Raw genomic sequence first — 17,775 nt, 5'->3', positions numbered from 1 at the left:
AGCATTCTACTGCCTGTACAGTACCAATCAGTGCTATCAATTGTACTGTTGCTAGTCTGTCTGGATGTTTATATCTGTCAGTGTATTGAACACTGTGTCATGTAACTGTGCATGGTACTGGTCAGCATTACTTGTTTCAGAGTAGCATCTGTATCTCAGTTCATTAACTTTACCTTTTAGTAAGCTTCACTGTGACTTAAACCACTCAGAGCTCTAGTGGAGTTCAGCCCATACTGTTCTTAAAGATCTCTCAGTGCTAATTAATGATGTAAGATGAATAGAATCGTTTGGGGTAAATTGTTGCTGCATTTTATTTCCCCATTCAAAACATGAACTACACAGATGAACTGGAGTAAAGGGATACTTAAAGCCACAGCAGTTGTTTTTACATTAATTTCAGTATTATTGCCTTGGGTAAAGAATATACATGTTCTGCACTGTTTGCACCAACAAAGTTTGCCACAGTGTTCCAGAATTTCCTCTAAACTCTCTCAGTTTTGAATTATGTGTTTTTCTGATTGATTTCAAGGAACTGTTACATTTAAAACATAATTAATATTATTTGGCAGCTTTGTTAATTAATTAATTATTAATATTAGTAGCAGAAACAGTCAATTATTTTGTTAATCTGTCACAGCTTCAAACAGATACAAATATTTTGCTTTAGGGCCACTGCAGCTACTTATTACTGCCAAGTGAAGCAATAGATCGCATTCTCTAAAAACATCTCAAACAACCTTCGCCACCCATAAGAGAAGAAGAACAAGGCCAGACCAAAGCTATTGACTAGCTGACGCTCTCCTAAAGCTCAGGCTGCATTTTTATCTTCCAGATTCACAAATTCTTCATGAATCTCTTTGGCAATAGCCAAAAATCTATGACTTTCTTGACCTCTGTTCATTTCAACTTCTACACAGAAGTTCCAAAAACAGATGTAATGTACTGATAGTTAGAGATTCCAGAAGACTCAGCACAGAAAAATACTGAGAATTGTGTGCAAAAAAAAAAAAAGTCCACTCATTACTTAAGATGTGGTCTATTTACAGACTAAAGTGTTGGTGGTTTTACAACACTTTTCTTTTCTGAGCAGTTTTGAAAATGTTCCAAGAATTCAAGTTTGCCATCTCCATCACAGACTTCTGCAAAGGACCAAATCACCTGATGGAGATTTCTAAGCCATCTACCTCACTGCACAACACACAGCCATGGATCTACATGTAAAGGCCTCCACATCAGTAGAAGTAAAATGTGCTATTGTCACATTGCAGCACCTGATCTAGATGTAAGCACCTGCTGCTTCTCTATAGACCAGACACAGCCACAAAATTGTTTGTAGGCTGTGCAGGATTCGTGCTGTCATTTTCTGCCTCTGCAATATGTCATTAGTGATCACCATAGAAACAAACAACTGATAAAAAAGAGCCAAACATTTTATAAATAAGCATAAAACCACCATAAGAATCGCTTCTTTCCAGGACAGAGCAAGCATCACTAAAATCTATACCAGGCCATCATTGTTGGCTGGAGCTTCTAATAACCAAAGATTGTCAATAGTGTATTTTATGAGCATTAGGGTATGTGTAACAGCAATCAGTGGTAAGAGGGATTTGATCTGCCCCAGATTTGTTAAATAAACCAGGACTCCTGAAGTAAAAGGCTTTTCCAGGGGGAATACATTTAAGTAAAAACATTACATGGATATTCTTTGTATCACATGTCAAAGATTATGCTGTGACAAAATGGTAATCTTTTTTTGGCAATCTGTATTAGGGAGAATAGACAGAAAGCACCCCAACCTGCACAGGGAGGAAGTTGGCCACAGTCTTCCTGAGAGAGCTCTTACAGCTCTTCATCCTGACCAGCCTGCAAAAACAAGCATGTTTCTCCAAGAGTGATGGCAAAGGGAAACCAGATCAGTTCAGGGTTTCACTGAAGAACAGAAAGTGGGGTACATTAAAGTTTCACAGCCCTTTGAAGCCTTTAGTTTCTCCTGTTACCTGGAGCTACATGACGCATCTCTGAAAAAGTGCATTACTTCTTTATATAATCAGGAACTGCATACAAAGTACTGAAGTTTAAACTTTGTTATTACCAAGATCAATAGTTTTTTTTTTAAATTCAGGGACCTTTCTTCTTTCCCATGAACATCTGAGCTCAGAGTTCTTTGGAGGACCTGGCTGCCAGTGTTGAGGAACTATCTGTGGAAAGGCCTCATTTCCCTGAGGAAAAGCAAACCTACATTTCCTCCATGGAACACATCTTGTAAGCCAGCACATCAGAGAACCACAGAGATCTCGGGGCCTGCAGGTCTCACTGTGATCTGCACAAACACACTTTTGCTGCACTGGTTGCAGGCACTCTGGTTATTTCTCTGACAGGTTTCTTTGACCCTGAGGCTGTTGCTGCTGAACAGCCCCACTCTCTATCCCCAGCTATTCTGCCAGAAGCCCTTCTCAGTGAAGGTCCAAATCCATACTAAGGAAATTTCAGAAAAGAGTTTACGATTTCACAGGCCTTAGGGTGTCATAGATGTGTCCCTGACTTAACAAATACAAGTTCTAGGAAGTTCAGGTGTTTCTCTCTGTAAATTAAAGAGGTTACAGTACTCCTTGAGGTATTACTTCATAAATATTCTTCTAGCAGTGTTCACTGAGCACCCTTTTAAAGAACTGATTTCTTGACTTTCTCTGTCTGACAAGTTGCCTGATAAAGACTGGAGGCCCACTAATTTCTAAGAAATTTTGCTATCTTTAGAGAGGAAAGCTTGGACAAATAGGTTCTTATAGAACCTATAAAGATTTTTTCTATGTTCTGCCTCTCATGTACTTCAAGACAACAGGTGACATTACCACCTCACTCTGCAAGTAGTCCCACTGAGCTCCCTGAAAGCAACTCAAAGGCTAAAAGTGCCAGAACTTGTCTCCTTGTAAATCCACTTCCACTTTTATCACCTTGAAAGAATCCCAGGCACTCAACCAAAATTTGCTAACAAAATCTGAAGTCAGTTCAAAACTTCAAGCTCAGACATCTATAATAACATTTAGTATTTCTTCTCACCTGAACCATATTTTCCTTTTCAGAGGTGCTAAGTAACAAAAGCCTGCATGTACTTGGAGAGGGAGCCTCAGCCTCTCTGAAAGGCAAGGATGTGATTGAAAAGCAGACCTGAACTAAGGTGTTTTTTTAAATAGAACATGTATTAAAGCAACAAGAAAAGCCTCAAAGTTCTACATAAAGATGCTAAATGAATATTTTTACTGTATCTCTGGGATAAACATGTAATTAAACCTTTGAAACTCTGCACCAATACTTATGCTGCTTTGCAGTGCAGATTAATTGTGGAAATACATAGTTCAATTTATGGGCATCAGTAGACTAAAAGAAGTTAGCAGTGACAGTGAAATGGTTTAATCTATCCTTATGGACTCTTCAACATTCAGAAATGTGACCATATTGATCATGCAATTCATACTGGATAAAAAGAGGCAATGCATGCTTATGTTTGTGGCCACATTATACCCTCATCACTCCTGACAGCACTCCCAGCTTATTTAAAGCAACATTCAAACTGCACACTGGTTTCCCTTGTGGCTTAATTCTCATTATTCACTGAACTCCTTTTTGCTAGAAACTGACTGAAGAGCCAGATTCTGAGCTCATTGTTTTGTTTTTTGCTGATGACAATGAACAGCCTTCTCAGTTTCCAAGCCCAGCATTTCTATACACTCAAAACAGTTGCAACCAACTAGCAAAATAAAAGCAGGTCAGGGATGGGGAGGCAGATGAGTGAAAAGAGTGTACACGTGCTCTTCAGAAAGAAAGAGACTCAAAATTAATGAAAGACATACTCATAGCCTCTAGCAACCAATTACATCATTCAAACATGTGTCCCAAAACACAAAAAAAATTGGGAGAAAAAGCATTCATGGGTGTATTTTTCATATTGAAACAAATGGGTTTAAATTACTTTACTACTCCAGCTCATAATTTTCACCAGAGAAATAAGAACGATGAGCACCAGTAAAAATAATTTTCCATAAAAAGAGGTACTTGCTGACGATAATAGCAAGGGTGCTGTCTTTGTTTTTCAGATGGATCAAGAAAGTGTAAATTGGCAGTGGTTCACTAGAAATTAGTGCTGTGAGAACCACACACCTCAGTGTTGCAATGCTGAGTGCCTGAGATGACTGTCACCTATGCTCTCTAGATCCTGGACTGCGTTGAAACGGAGAGCAAAGTAGAAGTCTGATTACCTTAGCAAGGCTTCCTCATGGACCCTGGCTCCATGCCAACTCCATATATCCAACCCTCCCCAGTAAGTTTTCTCCTGACTTTACACCAGCAAGTGTCCTAGACAATGGCTTTGCAACAGGCTCACGGAGACACTCTCACACTGTATTTGTGGATGTGAGTGCAGGTGGTTCACACTCTAAAGCCATCTGTGATTTAGCTAGCTCTTTCAGGCATGTAATTTTACCATCTCATGATTTCTGGTTAAGCTGAAGCAGTGGTTTTCAACTTGTGGAACTCTTATGCCTCTAGTCTGTACACTACTTCTCCTGGAAAACCACCAAGATAAACTGGTTTCCTGCCAGTTGACTCAAATATTCTTTTAAAGGGCTTCAATGGAAAAATTTTATAGAGGATAGCAAAGTTAGCATGAGCTAAAGCATATGATCAGTTCTGACTTTAACATCAAATGGCCAAAAATGTAATGTATGCCTTGATTAATTGCTCCATTAATTAAGGAAATTGACTGGTAAAACATGGACCTTGTATCTAGTCTGAACACTGAGTATTATTCTTAATTCATCTGGTCAATTAAAGAACCTTCATCATCAGATTTTTTCATAAGAGCAACTTATCTAACATTTTCTTGGGCAATCATGATGGATTTTTCTTTGTCTTCACACTGCATGTAAGGTGTCCCACTTAAATCATTCTGATACCTTTTGCTAGCATCTTTGGGAGATCAGAAAATCCGATTATACTCAGTAACCATATACACATAAAATCCTTTTCAGAGGGCAACAGTTTTAGACCTTGGTCTAAAATGGTCTCTAATGGTCCTTGATCAACTGCACTGCTTTGAAATCAACTGCTTTTGGATAAAGTCAGGAACTTATGCAAAGAAACTCCATATGCAAAGAAACTCCATGAAAACAGGTTATGAATAACTTTTGACAGCCTTGAGTGTTTGTGTTTCTGATTTCTTATGTTTCTGAGGAAATGCCATATGGAATATTCTCATTATATACTCCCACCACTATACCCCCTAAATTTCCAGGTGCACGTTTCTCGTGCCAGCAATACATAACTAAACGCCCCATTCTGGCCACCATAGCATTTATTTTTCAATGCTTGCTTGACTTTTATCTCTTCCTTTTTAAATAATAAAAAAAACAAGTGGTATCTACTGCAACATCAGTGTCGAGAAACTAACAGCTTGATCCAAGTCCCATCAAAATTGTTGGAAAAACTCACAGCCTTTCAGGGAGTGGCATTTTAGACTTGGAACAGACAGGTCCATCATGCTTCAGGAGCCATCTTTATTCCCAACCAGGTGTCTTATAGTCCAACATGTACAAGCATGTCTGCACACCACTGCACCTGACTCAATAAATCCTGCTTGTTTTGAAAGCCAGATTCAATTCCTAGGCCATATGGGAAATTGTCCTTTGGAACAGAGGAATCAAAAGTTGCAAAACTCCTAGAAACATCACATTTTTTCTAAGCTAACCTCTAAATTAGCCTCTTGGCTAGACTGTATGTACTGCATTTCCATCTTTCTTCTCCTATTAAAGTGAACATTCTTTATTACTCATGTAATGAAGTATCTTGCAGTATAGGGTAAGAAACATAGATGAATTAGCATTACAAAATCAACTTTAACACTGACAGATCCAAGGTTGATGATTTTATTTTATTTTCCCTTTTGGTGGACAGCACTACAATCTTCTACACTCTAAGACACTTTCTCTCAGTTGAGTGCACTTTGTGTGCTGTCAAAAATATCTGTCTTTTTATTCTTTCTTATGTATTCCATTTTCCCCAGTCCTGAAGTAGCACCTTGGTTTGGTGTTTATTCCACATAGCAGAAAATACCTCTCACAGAAATGAAAAGGCAGCCTGACAGCAAGCTTCTCTTTGGGCATGTTGACATCATCCTCCTCTCTGAGCTCTAATTCAACTTTCAACACAATGCCTAAAACCGCACAGCCTCTGAGCATAAAAGATGAACACGAGAGTACACTTGTGCACTCTGTTGCCCTGTAAGCAAATTGCCTTGTTAATGAGGAATCAGTTAAATAATGGGTTTGATAGTCTGCATTTAGATTAGCTAAGATAAAGTGCAGAAGTGGGGTTTTTTTTGGTGTAGCACATAGCACAGACAGCAGCACATCCTGTTCAAAGTTCAGGGCTATGAACATCACTGACTTGTTCTTCAGCATCTCTCACATGAAAAGACAACATGCAGCTATTTCATGTATCATAACTACTCTTTCGAAAAAAAAAGAGGAAGGTAGGATTTTTTTAACTTCACCAATAATCCAAACCAGACTGGCACTTTGGAAAGCACATATATATCTCATAAAACATATCTCCTGCTTTCAGCTCTCTGGTTATATTTACACTGACTTTACTGTGAAGAAGAGAAGAACGTCACTGCTTTCATGTAATAGATAAGGAAAATAAATTATCTGGATACGTGCATACCACATTTGTGGGGTGCACATTGATTTCTCTGCTCACCATAAGAAACCATGCACACAGAGAACTCCTGCAGATTGGATAATGTGCTGTAAATTACTTCTCTGTGCTACCTTGTTCATGCAGTCATATATGTAATGGATTCCATACAAACTCTCTCCCAATAAGGAGCAACTGAACCAACAACCACTTTGTTTCTGAATGCTCCAAGCTATTTGAGCTTTTGTCTTGAGCTCTGCATTTCAGCAGCTGGAAGCTGATGGAAAAGAGGAAGAAAAAGGCATCCATATTTTCATAGTTTTCCATTCCAAGATAAATAGCTTGGATGAGAGAAGAGGGAACATAAATGAATCATACAATCTGTTCCTTCAACTGATGGGGTTGGGAGGCTAAAAGATTTTTACAAATAAACTTTTTTTTTAAAGGCAAGTATTAGCTTATGTGTTTGACAGAAGGCTGTAATTATGCTCTGCTCTGTGCCACATAAAATACTAAAATATGGACATGTGAGGTTATCTATCCTTCTCTTGTAGAACCAGGACATTGTCTTCCTATCATGATGTCTCATCTGGTTCATTACTGAAACTCAAGCCAAAGTATTCCACCACTTGAGACAGCACATAAAAACAATGTAAAGAAGATCATAATAAACACATTACCAAAATCTGATTCTTGGCCTTCTAATGTCTTTCTTTGCTTTGCCAAGGCAAAGAGCCCATCAAACCTGCTTGAACCCAGCTTCCCCACCAGGACACAATCTAAAGGTAGACTATGTCTTCCACAAGCAGCTCTTTGTCATCCTTAACATCTTCTGCAGTTCTGGATTCATGGCCTATGCTGTAGAGTCATAATCTGCATTATACTGATTTTGAATTTCCCTCGTTCTGACAGAAGGATAATTTTTGGTGTTGGCACATATGGTGAGTCAGCTTCAGGACTGTTACAACCTGTAATGGCTGGTGACAGCCTTCAAGACACTGGTATGTCAGGCCAAAGACAGCTGGCTGGTAGCAGTTCTGGCCACATTCACTCTTTCACTGACTTCACATGCTCTACAGTTATGACATGGACAGCAGAAAGTGGTTTCATAAAATTTGTGCCTGTAGGGGACTTTGCATTTCATAGAAATATCCATATAATGGCTAGATCTTTATTCCACAGTGGAAGAACGTGGAAAAGATCTTCTCTTAGCTGTTTAGAGTAATTTGTTTCAAATAGAGTATGTAAAAGCCTAACCATTCTCCCTGGCTTTTAAAAAGTGGCTCATTTCTTCAGCGCAGTTGACCTCAGAGATTCACCTCTATATGTACTGTAATTTGAATGAGAAATATGTTGCTCTCAAGATGGAACCTAAGCAGAACTCTGATAAACTAATCTTTTTAAAACCCACTGTGCCACTGTGTTTAACAGAGCCAGAAGCTGGCTATTAGCACTTTTTAAAGGTTGTTTTTGCTTTGTTCTCGTTTACTTTCTAGAGTACAGCATGCTGAAAAAATAGGAACGAGGCTCCCCAACAGATATCAGTTGTGTCTGAATTCTTCCTTTCACCATGCACACAAACCACACAATCATTTCAGCCATCAGCATGAAACACATCATGTTAAATCCCTCATTTCTTTAGCATAATCCGAAGTCTCTCGTTCTCTCATATTACCATTCTGGTCCGTCAGGTATGTGAGGTTTTTCAAGGCAACAGGTGTTTCTTGAAATAAAATCCAACCTTCCCTTCAGCTCATTATGTGAAAGAGACAGCAGCTGCAAGTATAATGCAGAGGACACATGGTCTATAAGACACCCATAAGAAAAATACTCCTTGTTCCACTTGTTAAGGTAAAGCACAGATGTTGCTTCAGTGATAAGCATGAGCATAAGGCAACCACAGTCTGCTCCACATTGTAAATCCAGAATCTAAGATTTCATAATATTTAGTAGGCTGCAATCAGAATCACCAGCTTCTTTATGTAAAGAAAGCTAATGCAGTGTCTAAGCTTATAGCACTAACAAATACTCCATATTACAGCTTGCATTACACTATCATCAACAGTATGCTAGAGACTGTCCACAGACCGGGCTGACAAATTATTAATAATCTTTTATATGGATTCAATTATGAGTATGAAATGGTGACAAATGCGTAAATTAATACACTTACTGATTTAATTATTTAAACATTTACAGATAGTGTATATTAAAAAGGGTTTAGCAATTTAGAACGTTAAATGCAATCCCTTTCCCTGCTTAGTATTGGTAGTAAGGCTATTTTTGTACCACTCAGATCTAAACTGTTGAGAAATCAACTGCAAAATAATGATGTCTAATGAATGCAAAAAACAAGCTAGAATCAATCCTTTCCAGGGAACAAGTCTCTGTTCAGTTATGTTCATAATTCTTCCTCCTACCTCCATTTATTTCTTTTTCCCTATTTTTTCTGAAGAACAAAGTACATATATTGTAGCTTACAGTATAACTGAATAAGCTTTTTCAAATAAAAAGGAGTGCAGCATTTCCTTAGAAAAATAAGGATCGCCTAGAATGCCTGCTATCCTTACTCCCTCCTTTTTTCTAGGCTAACTGGTTCAGAAACTTTGTCCTACAAACAGAACATGTAACACCACAGAAAAAAAACACAGATCACAGAATAATCCAGTCATCTTTCTCTGTAAGTAGACTGGTTGCTTTGGTTGTCCTGAAGAATATTTATGTTGGCCTTGCAACATGAATCCCATGTAGCCTGTAGCACTGCATGTTTTTCCGGCTACAGTGGTTGTTATGTAGAGCAGCTGCATCAATCAACTGGGAACTGTACACACAGAAGAAGGCCTGATGGCATGGATCTACTAGGAAAGTCAAAAGCTTCACACTCCTTCAGATCCAGCTTGCACTGACCCTAGCTCTTCCGTATGTGGGATGTTTTTATTGTTTTTTTCCCAAATGTATATTGGTAAGCTGTTGGTAAAACGAGTCCATCCCATGTCAATTCTATCACCACCCATTTTAGGGAAGAGCAGCTTAAAAAATTAAAATTACACAAGCCCTGATCCCAAGGTTAAGATCAGAAGGTTAGAAAGTACTGTCATCATGAAAATGATACCATAGTACTTCTTTGCTGTAACTTATCTTTTTAACAGAAGGGCATTTAAATGGCTGAATAATTTTTTAGTTTGCTACATTGTTACAGATGAAAGACATGTGAGTAATAAAAACAAACAACAGAACAAAATCTCTATGTTAATTGGAATAATGATACACATGTCTAGAAAACAACCACAGAAGTTACCATTGCTTGGGTCCACCTGTTGTTTGCTACTAATTTGTTGGCACATGTTCTCAGTTGTGTTCTTGTCCTGCAAAGAGCTCAGCAGCCAACAAAACTATTCAAATTGCTTGTGACTGAGAATATATATTTTGCATTCTATGGTGTTCAACTTTGGTGCTGTAAAAGGCAAGCAATCTCTTCTTATGAATCCATACTTCCTTGTACTCTTCCCAAACCAAATATGCTCACTGTATTATGCCAGGCTATCACTGCTACAAGAATTAATAACTTAAGAGTTTATTCTGCTATTAAGATACTCCTCTACTCAGAAATGAAGGCTGATAACACAGATTCCAAGGCTTGTACACTTGTATCATCATGGGAAGATCTGAATAAATACTTACATGTGTCTTCACATCACCTTCAAGAATCTTGCTGTACCTGAGAAACTCAGCAACACTTCCATTCAGCAGCCTATCAAAGGCTTCAACATAGGGTGCTATGCCTGTAGAAGAGGAACATTTCATTATAGGGGGTTCATAAAGTATCTAATGCATAGGACATGCATAGCAGATGGAGGAGACGTATCATAGAAACTGAGGAGTTTCTATAACTTCATTTCTGATTTATGAAATCGGTGAAAAAGGATGTAAAATTATTTTTGTCCTAGATAGCAAGAAGAGAAAAAAAATCCTGCTCTTGGCAGAACTTGAATAGGAACCTGAAGAGACTTTCCTGTGCATAATGTAATGGGAAGCTTCTTTTGTCTTAAAATAACGTGCTAAAACAAACATCTCTCAGTCCTTCAAAGGAGTGACCTGAGAAGTCTAACCCTCTGAACAAAATTCCCCTATTGTACTTTAACCAAATATTATCCCCTAAAAAAGAACCTGCACTGTACTTAACAACTAGTTTTATACAACTCACCTATTCATGAAGATCTCTATGTTGTTTGGAGGCTTTTAATAGCAACCAATTCCATTTCCAGTAAGAGAGTCTTTGGAATGGGTTGAGAGTAGATTCATGCAGTGTGATATGACTTTGTAATCTCCTCATTTTGTTGTCTCACCTTGTGAAACTGTTACTGAATAAAGCTCAAACAAGTCTTCCAGATGACACATCCCATTGACTATATATGAGCTATATATTACAAAAGAGGACTAAAGCTGCTATTTTCTGTATGGTTCACAGAGCAGCTTCCTGCTAAAGTGGACAATCAGAAAATGCAGATGGGCCTCAGTTTCTTAAGCACCTGGCTTCTACATTGGCACTATGTGGTACCTGTTAAGATAGCAAAAATAATCTTCTTTTGGATACTTTCCAACCCTCCCTTACTCCCTCATGTCTTGTGTATGCCTCAGAACCTTTGCCAGATCCAGCATGAATGACATACACATGAATCTATGACATATGTAGGATCTGAGAAAACAAGGTTAAAATTATTCCCTACCTCTTTCTCTCGTTAATGAAGCCTGAGGATTGCTCTAAAGAGGTACCAGGCTTTCCCCAGAGAATTTGCTTTAACCTTTTGGCACTATATAACAATTGTGTCCAGATTCATAATCATGAAAGCCCTCTTTATTCCACAAGTGTCATCTGGCTCCATGACAGAGAAAAAGACAGGCTCTGGCAACTGGAGTTTGCAGAGGCCCGTGTGGAAAAGAAAATGTAGTTCATCAGCTAGGTGGGATTTCAAGGCTCCTTTTGTTCTCTTGATGCCATTCACCTATAATTCTGAGGAATTTCTGGGCTTTCTTCCATATTAAGTGTTTTTGTGTAAACCCCTCAAATGACATAAGGCACAAAAGGTTTCAGCTGTGGAGATGCTTTCCAAAGGCCATTTATGTTCTTTGTCATAATCTGTGATATTTCCAAAATAATCTTTGTAACATTTTCCTTTAGAGCAGAGTTTTACATAACAGTTCACCTAATTGTCCTATGTAGAACTGGAAAGCAACTATGCTATTTTTTACTATTCAATACAGCTCACTCCCAGGAGCATTTACTAGAATTTGCTGTAGGCCATGCAGAGCAGCAGAGCGATTTATTTGCAATCATGCTGTTGTAATGACATTTAGGAAAACAGTAAAGGTACAGATCTCCCATTCTGTTTCTGAAAATGTATTAATTGAAAAGCCAAGGTTAGCCTTTTTTTTTCATAACTGTAATTACGGAATGGTCTTTTAGGGGATGGAGGTCGTGGCTGAAGAAAGAAGCATATCTCCCTTTAAAGTGGAGATTTAAAAATGGTCACACTCTGGCTTGAGTATCAGTTTTGAAGGAGAAAAAGAGAGAAGAGACCTCTAAGACTGTTTCCTTTGCAGTGGTTGTGGCAGGTATGTGAACCCCTGCAGAGGCACAGTGACACAGGCACACAGAATGGTGCTTGGGGTACTGTAGGCTTACCAGTCTCACAAACTGAAGATTTCCCCAATTGGACCAGCAAAAGCTAATTCCTGAGTCCCTGTGTGAGACAGCTCTGCCTGGAGACCTCATGCAGCCTGGCAAGCACCCCATGGTGCTGCTCATCTCAGATTCTTACTGCAGTCTCCCAGTGGGTGTGTTCTATAATCACACTTCAACAAGGCTTCTCAGCTGGTTTCTTCCAGGGATCTGTTGGGGCATTCAGGCTCTGCTTCCCTAGGGGGTGAATCTTTTCACCTGACAGCTCCTAGCTTAGGTCAAGAATATAAGCAGTTTTCATAGAAGAACCTGGCATGGTGAGTTATCTCCTGTTCTGAATCTGCAATACTGTGCTCTGGATAAATACAGAATTCACCTAAATGGACTCATTACATGACCGAATTCTTTGAGAATTGCACAATTCCGAATGGTGACTGATTTGTCAGTCTGTACATGGGTCATATTTCTTCCTGACTTTGCTACAGTTTACTAGCTGCCTAGGTTTTATCTGGACTGCAAGCACTTTTTTATTGAAGCTTTCTGTGACTGGCTAACTCATCTGCCATGGAAGCCTGCTGGAAGATGCTCCCTTCCTGCCACAGAAACACACTGCTCTCAGTCAGCTGCTCCACAGCAGCTGCCATTGTGCAGGCCCACAGTGCACAAGAGTGCAGGGATCATCCCTCACATGTGTTGGCTGCATATGGGACAATACAGCAGCTCACACACTTCACTTGCTGCTGTGTCAGTAAAGGAAGCAACTGCCTGCAACTTTCCATGTGTCTTGAAGCTTCTGTACAGCAGCTGAGTCCATGCTGGGATGTGCGCTTCTCTGGAGAGTGCAAGAAAGGGAAGGAATACAGAAAGCAAAGAACATGAAGCCAATAAAGAGATGTATGTTGGAGTTCTGGATGAAAAAAACAAGTTTTGGAGAAAGGAAAGAGCACTTCTATTCCACCAGATTTAGAAGTATCACATATGTAAAATTATTTAGCCTGTAACTTTCAGGTACTACATAAATTAAGGTGTAAAAAAAATGATTCGATGATGTTATGTGAATAGACAAAGAATAGCCTTTTTTCAGTATATTCTCCACTGTAGTGCTTTGGAGAGCCACTTGAGAAAAGAGAGCTGAAGAGATAAGAATGCAAGGCCATGGATGTATAGCAGTTCTCAGTGAGCAAATGCTTCCAAACAAACTCATATTTGATTAAGGATGTTAAACAGATTAAGTGGGTCTGCACCGTGAAATTCAGAGAGATCTGGCAATTCAACAGTGTTTATATTGGTGACTTCTATAAGAATATTTATGCTGTACACTTAGGGGATGTCTCATTTCTTCTGCTAATTTGGCTCAAGCAGACATTTTCACCCGGGGAGTTATTTACAACAACGTAAGTGGTAAATATAATTGCTAAAATGGAAAGAGTAATAAAGTCTGAGACATGGACAGCATATTTAAGAAACAGTAAAATCAAGAATTTTCTAGGCTGTATTAGTTTAGAATTGTGTGCTACTAATCTTGTCACGTGACATTTCTAAATAATTTTTTTAAAGTATTACTTAATTTTGATACAGAATTTGTAGGAGATGGGATCACATTCCCTCTTAGCAGACAAACATATACATTACCTGCAATTTTTTATTAACAGAGAGATGGTACCTCAAAGTAACATACTTACTTCCATTGACTCCGTTGATGCCGTCACACTCCATTCCACCAGACCTGTGTGAATCTGAAAATAATGATTCAAGTCGAGTCACTGCTTTCTCCAATCTCTCCATCAAGCCATGAGTCTCTGCCATTCTGAAAAAATCATTATGGACAGAAACTGTGTTAGACCCCTCTCAGTAAAGTCCTTGCAGTTCTGTTCATCTTGTGGCTTTTTCTTTTATGGTAAAACTCTTGTTTTTCAAACATTGTCTTTCTGGCACATAAGCATTTGCAGTGAAGCAGCTGACAAAGGGTAACTTGCTTCTTTGTCAGCAGGGAATCAGATCAGCACTCAGCTCTGGTTCTTCCTTCTCAGTAGCAGGTTCCAACCACTGCTTGTGTAGCTTTTGACAATCTGCACCTGAACAACTTATGACAAAATGTGTATATATGATCCCAACCAGATACTGAGATGACTGGAATAGTTGTAGGAGTAATTGCTAAAATCTTATGCCTACAATGATTTGAATCAGCATTTATAAAGACTAAAATACAAACCAAATGAATACTCTCTGATTTTTGAAAAGGTTAATCCTGAAATTTGTCTCGGTCTTTTATGCTTTGTAGTAGGACTCAGCCACCTGACTTAAAACTATACAAAAATCCAAGAAGGTCTTCAGTTTATTTTTTATATGATTTATCAACACTTTTTTTCTTATAGAATTACCTGATATGAACCAGTGTTTCCCAAGCTTTTAAAATCAAATGCTAATTAACATTTGGATAGGGAAAAAAAAATCCAGAGGCCTTCTTGTGCAGTACTGCCGCAGTGCTTTTGATTTAAGATTAAACAGAAATTAGGTTACATTTTTAACATCTCACACATTGCCTTCTTTCCTTACAATGTGATTATCTGCTCTCCTACATGTGAAGCAGTGTAGGCATTGACATTTTTGAATATTGGCCAATCTCTCAGGGAAAAAAAGTGCTGAATACCATTCAGAGAGAGAGTTACATAAGCAAAGGCAAAGCTATGTTTAAATCCCCTACCATTTAATACAGCGAGCTTAATGTACAAGTTCCCCACTTAAGGTTGTGAGTGTTTGATCCTGGTAAGTGACGTTTGGCAGGGGGTGTATGTGGTGATGATGATGATGATGGGTCTTGATTAGCATGATCCCTGTGGCCAGTTCCAGCCCAGCCCCCACACTAGGCTGCATCCCCTGCCCAGCACCGGGATGTGCAAAAGCAGGAGGAACAGGGGAATGCACATTCCCAGCTGGGGCAAGCCAGGAGTCAGAGGCTCTCTGCGGCCATCACCCTGTGGTGTTGTCACAAGACACTGATTCCTGTATGGCTTGGAGACTAGGACAGTTAGGCAGACATGGAACAAATGTGAAAATGTATTACTTCCTAAACAACAGCCTGCTAGAAGTGCTAGTATTGCAGAGATATTAAAGCCCAATAGCAGATTACAGTAAACTGCACCACTATGCACACTCAGCAACCAAGCCAAACACTGCTGCTTCAGTGTCTCCACAGCCAGTGCAAAATGCCTAATGTTATAATTAAAAAGTAAAGTAGCATGGAAATAAATGTCTTAATTTACAAACTAGTACCACTAATTCTTATTAATAAAATATATTAATATTTTTCTTCTAAAAATTTAAGCATGAGAGGAAATTGGCTACTATTAGCTGCACTGTGGAAACTGTGCAAAGCTCTTGTGCTTTGAGTCATGCTGCCTTTCAAACAGGGTGGAACCTTCAGACTTAAATGTAATGAGGTTTGTGTTTGACCTAAAAGTGAAGCAGATGATTTTACAGTGCTAAACCCTTGGGAGAACTGCTCTTGTGAGAAAGTTTTGTCTGGAGTTTATGGGGTTTTCCTATTTATATTAAATAAAAAAATCAAACCCCCAACAGGATGACATTAGACAGCATGCATACAAACAGTGTAAAAATTCAGAGGGGCTCTCTTGTCTTATCACAGAATGGGTCAGGTTAGAAGGGACTCAGAGGGGTCATCTGGTCCGACCTCTCTGCTCAAGCAGTATCATCCCAGAGCACATGGCATAGGATTGCATACAGATGGTTCCTGAATATCACCAGTGAAGGAGACTCCACAACCTCTCTGGGCAACCACTTCTGGTGCTCGGTCACCTGCACAGTAACAAAGTTCTTCCTCACATTCAGGGGGAATTTCCTGCCCATCAGTTGCTGCCATTGCCTCTTGTTCTATTGCTGGGCACCAGTGAGAAGAGCCTGGGTCTGTCCTCTGGGCACCCTCCCTTCAGGTACTGATAGACACTGATAAAGGGTACTCTCAGTCACCTCTTCTTGAGGCTGAACAAGTCCAGTTCCCTCAGCCTTTCTTTCCTCATGAAAGAGATGCTCCAGTTGCTTGGTCAGTTTTGTGTCCCTCCACTGGACCTGCTCCAGGATGTCTCCCTTGTCCTGAGAACTGGACACAGCACTCCAGGTGCGACCTCACCAGGGCTGAGCAGGGGGGTGGGATCACCTCCCTTGGACCCACTGGCAATATACTTTCTTTATACTGCAAAATGCACACTATTCTGTTTGAAAAATCAATTCACTTTAAAAAAAAACACACCTTAAATTTTTTTGTAAGGTTACAACAATATCTTGGCAGGAATGAGATGAATGTAACACGGGAGCTTCTGAAATATTCAAACTTTTACAAGAATATTAAACCTTTTCTTAAAACAAAGCACTGTTAATCTTAAAAACTATTATGAGTACATTCTTTTCACATTTTACCCTACTATATAAAAGCCTAAATGGTGTTTATTTTAAAAGTTCTGTTTTCAACCAATCTAAAGTCTGGCTGGTGTAGCATAGTATACTTGTGCATAACACAGCATACAGTCAACTAATTTCATCAGTATTTTAAAATGTATTTTTAGTATTTGTCTTTATGTGAATGATACAGTCTGGTAGGTTGTTTTTTTTTTTTTTAATTTGCCTTAAAATTTTCCTTGATTTTGTCATCAAATGTTACAAAATTATGCAGAAACTTCTATGGAAGACCTGTTGCTTTTGGCCTCTTCAGCCTGACTTTGCCTGTGAACGAATCCAACTGCTCGATTACAAACCCAATAATTTGAGTAAACACACCAGGAGGTCTGAGTAGTCTCACAAATGAGCAGACTTGTAACATTCTACCCAATAAATGGCCTTCTATAAGACACTAAGAATACACAGTACAGTGTCATAAATTCAGGGGAATAACCCAGTTCAAATACCTGAAGGATCTTTTCATGCAACACTTTCCTGCTACAACATAATCTTTTACTCACTATATTCTTCACAGCTTTATTCAATTTCCATTAGCTGGAGAATTACAATGTTGTTCTTCCAAAAGCAGGCATCACCATCAATCACAGAATAATGTATTTTTAGTGTCTTTAAACAGAAGTAGAAACCATTTTTACTGTAATGTTAGGTATGTCAGGTTTCTATTCTTTTTATATAGAATATTACACTTAATAATCATTGTGTTTCCACTATGTCTACCTATCTGTATGTTTATATATCCATGAGTACACCATCTATATGTCCATGGTATTGCCATCTTATTTTTATATACATATATATGTGCATGCACATCATGCACATAAGAATACACAGATTTATGCCTGTCCTGTATGAATCAAGTTCAAGAACACTTTTCTGATTACTGTACATAACACTAGTGTACATAACACTAGAAGAGGAAATCAGTTGTACAT

The 17,775-nt window shown here is 38.8% G+C and overlaps 1 protein-coding gene across 1 annotated transcript in view; it reads right to left on the bottom strand.

Annotated features, from left to right (window-relative positions):
- CAP2 (cyclase associated actin cytoskeleton regulatory protein 2) overlaps nucleotides 1–14,176 on the bottom strand; it is a 55,124-nt gene extending 40,948 nt beyond the window's left edge. The window contains exons 1-2 of the mRNA XM_062498866.1: nucleotides 14,053–14,176; nucleotides 10,372–10,472 (exon numbers count right to left, since the gene is read on the bottom strand). Of these exons, the coding sequence (XP_062354850.1) occupies nucleotides 10,372–10,472; nucleotides 14,053–14,176 (225 nt within the window). The remainder of the gene's footprint in view (nucleotides 1–10,371; nucleotides 10,473–14,052) is intronic.
- Nucleotides 14,177–17,775: the final 3,599 nt, after the last annotated feature.

The sequence above is a fragment of the Cinclus cinclus genome, chromosome 1 (assembly GCF_963662255.1).
Source record: "Cinclus cinclus chromosome 1, bCinCin1.1, whole genome shotgun sequence".
Classification (NCBI taxonomy): Eukaryota; Metazoa; Chordata; class Aves; order Passeriformes; family Cinclidae; genus Cinclus; species Cinclus cinclus.
This window is presented reverse-complemented; position numbering and strand designations above follow the sequence as displayed.